This window comes from Liolophura sinensis, chromosome 7, assembly GCF_032854445.1.
Source record: "Liolophura sinensis isolate JHLJ2023 chromosome 7, CUHK_Ljap_v2, whole genome shotgun sequence".
NCBI lineage: Eukaryota > Metazoa > Mollusca > Polyplacophora > Chitonida > Chitonidae > Liolophura > Liolophura sinensis.
Window position 1 is genome coordinate 58,781,950 of NC_088301.1, and position 8,430 is coordinate 58,790,379.

An 8,430-nucleotide genomic window follows, 5' to 3' on the forward strand; every position below is an offset into this window, starting at 1 on the left:
CTTTATATTATCCAGTAATATCAGGTCCGCTGCTTTTTGCACGCGGCGTCTTTGCATGGCCTGCAATAAAGTTCCAATCATATTTTTAAATTTAAAAAATCCAAGAATAATTTTTGTTTTATAACTTTCCAATACTTGGGACTGGATCTTACGAGTTTGTCCGAGATCGTAAACATCATCATGATACCGGCATTACACATGCAGGCCTTCTTTTCTACCTTTGACCCCAATTAACAGCAACAGCAAAGACATTTGAACAGCTTTGTTCAGAAAGCCTTTGGTCTTCAAGCCTTGATGTGTAGCGTTGCATAGGTAAACTGCTCGAGTGGCCATAGTTTGGTCAGACAAATCGGAGTTAAATATCTCACGCGCTTGTTCCTATAGCCCTACATAAGCGGTTCTGTATGACAAGTCATTGCGTTCGTTTTCGCATTCTGGTATGGCCAGTTATCATAGCACATGCCCTACTGATGCAAAATGCATCAAGGGCGAGGTCGTCAAACGAACGGCCACCGCAGAAGATGTTTTATTCAACGTGGATCTTTATATAGGGATATATTTAGCGGCTTGAAAACAAAGTAGCAATCCCTTCTGGTGCTTGGCCAGTATAAATTATCCCCGGATTAAGCATACTTGTAGACTACAAGACCAGGGATCTGTACCATAATGATTGAAACGTACAATGCTTTTCAGCTATCTTAAAAGTTTTATTTCACGAGATATGGATAACCTTTTACCATAGGTTAAGTTTTTGCGCCCAGGAAAAGGAAATAAGAAGAACAGCTTTTATTACCTAGTTAGAGTATTTGGTGGCCATGAATCCCACGCCCTAATGTTTGCCCGGTTGACAATTCGCGTCCTTGCCCTAATGGTCTTGACCTAAATGACAGGCCTCTTTTCTCCTTCACATGAACATTTCTAAGTTTTGCAGCGCTACATTTTCTGTTCTTTGAATTAAAGGTCACACATATCGTCAAATGGTCTTTTCATAGCTCCCTGCCCAAAATGTTTTCACGCTTGTCATTACAATCATAACAATTTACAAAGATCTAATACAAGACCTGGAATTTTACATTTTTCTGTCGAGGACTTAACATAGAGGATACATAAAATAATATCTATCTAGTATGTAGGGCAAATGTACAATTAAATTATGATGTACACATTTTTAAATTACACAATACATGAACATACTCAGTAACAGGCTAAGGAAGGCTTAAAAATCGTTGCTAAAATACACACATATATATACACAAGGTAACTATTCATATTGAGATACAAAAAGCATGAATAACGATCGGTAAAATTGATACAAAGCAAATATACAATGCTGAACATTCAAGAATTAAAGGATTATCACAACTGGAATGTAAACCATGGATATATGTATTGCTTGTCTGATACACTGACTTGCATTCAAGCGATTTTTACAATGTTATTGTTTTTTGTACCTTTTTTGGAACTGACACTATCGAAGCAATGATGCAATTACATACATGTCACATATCTGACAAAAAATGTTACAAAAAATTCATTCATGCTGTTTTGCGAAATTTAGCCCAGGTAGAGACTAATGTCTATGCCTCAGCAGCTTTTGTGCCTTTTGATGTGCACATAATATGACTTGAGTGTAGAGCGAAAAAAAAGGTCTTAAAAATTCAAGTTTGTAAATTAAACTAAATTACACTTTTAGTGCAGGAAACTTGATTCATAATTCATTACAAACAAATGTTGTACTACTAAAGTCCTTCAACACAACAGTATCCAAAAAGTACTACACATATTATACTAGAAAAATATATAAACATCTATATACAATTTCAAAAATTAAATGGGACAAGAAGTAAGAATCAAAGAATTCCCTGAACAGGCCTTCAAGGTGATCTACAAATAAAAACCCATGATTCTGTATCAAAAAGTAATGTTTCTATTTCTCAGGGAATTTGCAGTTAAAAAGTCGTCAACAGTGACCCTGTCCATCTCCTGTGTGTTTCAGAACTTTACTGAGGTGTTTGGATGGCCTGCTCAGTACCTGTGGCTGTGAACAAAAACCGAAAAATCAGATCAAGAAACATCAGCAGTTTACACTATGATTTATTCACTTATTTATTTGATGCTTTAAGCCATACCAAAAATATTTCACTTATACAAAAGGTGGTCAGCATTAATGGGGGAGTATACCCAAGATCATCCGCAGGTTGCTGGAAGACCTTCCAAGGTACGGCTGGAGAGGAAGCCAGCATGAGCTGGACTTGAACTCACAGAAACCGCATTGGTGAGAGGCTCCTGGGTCATTGCGACATGCTGGCATGCCAACTATTTATAATAGCGGCTCACTGTGGGAAAGCTGAGGTAGTCATATGAGCACAAGTAAAGAAATAAGCTACCTACTTATCTATTAAGACTTGTTCCAGATGTTAAATGCTTGAACACTGTGCTGTTACCTATGGCCAGTATATGATTACAAGTTATTAGAGGATTTTGGAGGAGATTCTCACCTGTGGCTCTGGGAGTGTTTGGAACGCTCAGAACGATGGGTAGAGTACTCAGAGAAACGGTCCATTGTGTGGGACTTGGAGGCATAGGTGTCACTATACCCGTTCAGCTCAGCTGGAAAAAAGGAAGAAATGGTTAGGACTTTTAGTTTGCACAAAATAATTTGGACATTTACAGAAAGTGGTCAGACTAACATTCAATACTTTTACCAGCAAATCATTGGTCAGACTCTTAGTTACTAAGAACTTAAACCACGGAAGATTGAACAAAATGCAGATATTATGTGTCCAATCCCAAGGCAAAACTTTCAATACTTCTTCAATATCAAAATTTTGTTACTGACTATCAAGATACTCATTTAAGTGGCCAATTTGATTCACATAATACACTTTACCTTCTGTAAATATCAACTGATTAATGTTTTACTGGAAAAAAAGAAATATAGAAGAAGAAGGCCTATCATATTTGTTTGTTTGGTGAAAAATATGAACACGATATAATTTATTGTCTCAAATTCAGAATTATCTGATTGAATAATTCCAAGCTGAATGTTTTGTTACATCATTGTCTGCTAAAAATGGTGATGTATTTCAAAGGGCCTTGGCCAATCTGTGTGTACAGTCAGGCATGATTAGTTTTGTCAACATGGGTGGGGATTTCTCCCTCTCACAAAGGTTACATTTCCATCCACCTGTACAATCAGCCAGGCACAGGTAAGTGCAGCACAAGTTCACCATGACTTCACAGATCGTTCTCCAATCTACCAGGATCCTGATGGTATTTCCACACGGCAGCCTCAATCTCTAGACAAACAAACCCTACCAGGACTTGTCATCACCCCAAGTCTAACAGTTAATTAAAACTCGCTCAGCGTCTTTCCTGCTTTCACTTTGATGCGTCATACACACTGGCCATCTTTGTGGATGCAATACCTGACAAAGGTGTTACCACAATAAAACACAGACTTCCTGCACCGGCTAAAGGTACATACCTCACAATCCCCTATTCAGACATCTCACACATACAGCTGTCTCTTATGTGAATCAACATTTCCTTTCAAACGATTATGGAATTTATCACCACCTGAATAATCTTCAAGATGTATTACTCACAAATTATCCACAGGAACTTAAGTCCTCAACTCAGTTCTTGGTATACATAACGAAATTTGCAAATTGTTTCTACTTCTTCTGGACAGAACATTTAACTGTTTTTATTCAACATATAATTTAGGACAAATTTGGTCTTTACAACACTGTGTTGTTATGTCCTGTACTCTCCTATCCATCTTTGCTCTTTCTAATTCAAAAAGGCATTTGTCTACAATACTGAGACACTTGACAAAGTCTTAATATCATTCTCTATGACATTTGATTGAACTTTTAAACCTTTTCGCATATGTAAGAGCAACTTTCATTGCAATTTATGCACATTTGATTTTGGAGACAAAACATCATTTGTTAGATTTAAGCCCTACTATCTGTCTACTGTTCAATTAGATGGCTTCACAAAAAGTGAAATTTTAACATTCTATGCAAAATAAAGCCTTCAGAATATGCTTGAATAAACACCTTGTAAACATGCGAAATGGTTGAAGAATTACAGAATGTAAGTATATACAATTATGATAGACTAGAATACAAAGTTCTGTATATTTTCATGTTATGTTAACTATTACTTTGTTCTGTTTATAACCCAGAGATGCTGCTTAAACCAATTTTTAATTGTGATAGCTTTTTTTAATACCCACATTTGTTTAGATTTCCAATATTAAAGCATATCTGTATGTAGTATCCATATCCAGATCACGGTTGGTATACCAGTGTGTTTCGATGCATAGATTCAGGTTCCTTTCCTAAATCCAAACCAAAATTCGATGAAAATGGAATTCCTTGGCCTCCACATTATCTGTGCCTGAACTGAATCACCTGGGCTGCACAATGATGGAATGAAGCGCTGAGTATTGAGAACTGTAATTTAGATTTCAAACACAATACGAAACTTACATTTTGAGTGATCTCCCTTCTCATACACTTCTGGAAGGAGTTTCATTTGTTTGTATGCAAGAAGGAAGGCCAAAAGTGCAAGGATGATGGCATCAAAAATCAGGATAATGGACAGAATAAAGGCCCAGCGAAGTCCACAAGACCCTCTGTTGTAGCTGCTTGTCACTGCATATCCACAAACACTCTTCACTGTGTTATTGTCCCAACCATTGGGGTAGATCACACAGCCAAGGAACATGGACAATGCTGCAAAATACAAAAGTAAAATGAAGATTATCACATTTGACTGCTGGAGTAAAACAAACGATTACCTACTACTATGATCACCTATGGGTGAATATGCATTTCATGGTAAGGAGCCAGCAACTGTAGGCTATAATGTGCCTCACACAAGGCATGTATCACACACATATTTCCATCTAATATGACCACCAACTTGACTGACACACTTTAATGCCACAATCATGCTTCACTTACATGATGTCAGTCCATTTTAGGTAAGGGAATGCCTGACGTACACCACCAACCACTAACCAAGGCCCCAAGAATAGTGAGAGCTGAGGCAATGTACAAATTCCATGTCAAAGGCCTGGATAAAACCCATACCTCGAAAATCAGAAGCGCCTTAAACCACTAGGCCAATACCTGCTCCTACCTATTTGACTGTTTGGTGGATGATGAATGGGCAGAGCTAAAAATATACCCGATCTCCGAACTGGAGTGAAACCTTAAGTAATCACGTCATGCAATACTCTTTTATGACTCAGAGTTCAAGTTATGTAAGCAGAAGATATTCAGTAACCTATCCATATCATTAGGCATTAATATACAGAGTTATGTTCATCAGAAAGCCCACAGAACCAAATCAGTCTTCAGACATTCACAACGACTGGTTATACCAATAAATATACCAGAAACAACGTCTCTAATTGATCTCTTGGGTAAAGTAGGTCTGCTAAACATGTATGATCAGCAGAAAAAAGAAAACATAAATTTGCAAATGTTTATTATTTTGTGAAGTGCTATTCAAGACATAAGAGTAAAAAACTTATTTTTTATAAATAGGTTCCAGGCACAAATTTAAAATCATAGTGTGTTTACTAGGATCTGTGTACAAATGCTACCTGGCAAAATGTAGAAAGGCTCTGCTCACTACATATTTGTCTCTAACCTGACATCCGTGTCGTGAAGAGCACATTGACATTTAATGAGCTTAAGGTACACCACTTCTGGCTTACTTTTATTCAGGCTGTGACTTTTTCTAAAAGGCCAGAATTGTCTCCACAGGTTTTCCCTAGGATACAGGTATTATGTACAGTTACATGTAGCTGGATGTCTACATGAACAGGCCTCCCACTACCAGTGTCAACAACAAAAAACATCGCTATACATACGACATGAAACTGTAATTTTTTCATTTTTCTTTATTTTCTTCATATTATAAACTCTGCTGAATACCAAATACCAGAATGACTAGTATTGGTGATGGCCAACTGTTGTTGACAGCCAGGTATTGAAGACAGCCAACTGTTGTTGGTAGCCAGGTATTGGTGACAGCCAAATATTGATGGCATCCAAGTATTCATGACAGCCAGGTACTGATGACAGCTAGGTATTTGTGATGCCTAGCCAGGTATTTGAGTTCACCAAGTATTGATGATGGCCAAGTATTGGTGATGGCCAGGTATTGGTGACAACTAGGTAATTGTGAGAAAGAAGACTGATTTCTTACCAGATAAATTATTTTAAAGATACTTCTTATTCTATTTAATTTGATTTGATTTGTGTTGTATGCCATACTCAAGAATATTTCACTTATACGACGGCGGCCAGCATTATGGTGGGAGGAAACCGGGCAGAGTCCGGGGGAAACCCACGACCATCCGCAGGTTGTTGCCAGACCTTCCCACGTACGGCTGGAGAGGAAGCCAGCATGAGCTGGACTTAAACTCAGAGTGACCGCATTGGCGAGAGGCTCCTGGGTCATTGCGCTGTGCTAGCGCGCTAACCGACTGAACCACGGAGGCCCCCCTTCTTATTCTAAGATCTAAAGACAGATAATAGAGTTGAAATCTAAAATAACCTTTCTCTTCAATTTAGAAAAGTAGAGATATGGATATGTTGTTCATTAGATTAATTACTAACAATGTAAGAAGAGAGCACACTAGATGTTCTATAACTTAGAGATGGATTTGTTGCAAAGATTAACATGTAGGACTCTGATACATAAGGTGTGCAGTATTTCTTTGTTCTTGTTATTTTACATTAAGGTTCAGTGATATGCAACATTCACTACCTTACCCACTTACAGGCACAATTTAAGCATTATTGAGAGTTAGATCTTAACATGTACCTTCAATGATTAATAATGAGTGACCTGGATAATGGTTGTCTATACTGCTTGCTGGCCTAGGATGCAACATTTTGCATTTAAATTTATTGATGTATTTCATTGATGTTTTATGCCATACTGACGAAAATTTCATAGGATAAAACAGCAATATGGTGGGTGTAAACTGGGCTGGGAAACCCATGACAATACACAGGTTGCTGACTGACCTTCCACACCCAACCACACAAGGAAGCCACCATAAGCTGGGCTTGAACTTTGTGATGACACCAGTGCATTGGTGGCCGCTTGTCCATGAAGCCCCCTTACCTTTAGCACTATACACAGACAGTTTCACCAGATCATATCAACAAAGTTATAAACATGTGTATAATCAAGATTTAACTGCTTATGCATAGCACGTCCTATTAGAAACTTTCCTCACAAATCTTGATTTAAACAACAACGTTTACTATAAATGTACGCTTTCATTTTACATGCCTTGACAAGTTATTAATTGTTGTAAGCATACTTCCTTTACTGTAATACTGTAAAAATGTATTTACTTTGACAACAATGCTACTATATTAGATTCTAACCAGATTTACCTGATATGGCCTGCATCCACCCGCAGATCTGGAGGACTGTGGCCGTGTTCAGAATGAAGAAGAGAAGGAAACAGGCGATGCAGATGAGGAAAAGGAGAGCGGAGAAGCCGACGAAGAAGGCAGCTGCCTGGAAGGAACCGCTCAGGATCGTGCTAAAGTCCGTGAACTCGCCTTCACACTCGTACGTCGATGCCGGACCGTTCCTTATGCAATGGCTGAAGAGACCGAAGTACCCTACCTGCGGACTCTCCTCGGTATCTCCAATCCATTGTGGCTGGATAAATGCCACGATATTCAATATTGCGAAGCAGATTGTAAAAATGCCCCAGATTACAGCTATAGCTCGTGAATTTCGTACGTAATTCAAGTATTGAATACGCATATAACCGTGGTGATGCGACGATCCTGATGTTTGATACATGGCGAAGTTCAGGTGTAAATTTCACTTACGATGACAGCCGAAATATCCAAAATGTCCCTCAGTCAACAATTCCACACAGATCTTCACCTATGTCATAATCACATCAGGCCATCCAGGTATTTCACTTTTTGTTTCACGAAACTTGATGGGTGAGGCTCTTTTCTGTAATTACCTGTGAAATGAATTCAGGTAACACTGTTTTGTACCTCCACTGACCGGTGAGTTCCCTCGTCACTGAGGTGTACAGGTGATATATATCTGCCTATTTTAGCAGCAAACCGGTTTGACAACTTATCAGTCCGACTGCGGGATTGAGTCTACTGGACCAAAGCCTTCTACCTGTGGTGTGCCCCCCAACTTGTCCACCGCATGACGTCGAGTACACCTTGTACCGTAGTCACATCAATTAACTGTGTACAACGTACCTATCCTAACATAATAAATTAAATCCGAACTGTTCGTCCGAAATTAACGTATCTCATTTCGTGCATAGACAAATTATGTCCATCTTGCTTAAAGTACGGTAGGCCTGACTAAATCTAATTTTAATGATCTTGGTTTCATTTGATT

The 8,430-nt window shown here is 38.4% G+C and overlaps 1 protein-coding gene across 1 annotated transcript; it reads right to left on the reverse strand.

Moving 5' to 3' along the window:
• Nucleotides 1-686: 686 nt before the first annotated feature.
• LOC135470587 (LHFPL tetraspan subfamily member 3 protein-like) lies at nt 687-8,152 on the reverse strand. The gene is made up of 4 exons (XM_064749613.1): nt 7,440-8,152; nt 4,503-4,748; nt 2,499-2,610; nt 687-2,038 (listed from the first exon to the last, which is right to left on the reverse strand). The coding sequence occupies exons 1-4, from the start codon at nt 7,858-7,860 to the stop codon at nt 2,026-2,028; spliced, it is 792 nt and encodes a 263-aa protein (XP_064605683.1). The 5' UTR covers nt 7,861-8,152; the 3' UTR covers nt 687-2,025.
• Between the last annotated feature and the right edge of the window lie 278 nt (nt 8,153-8,430).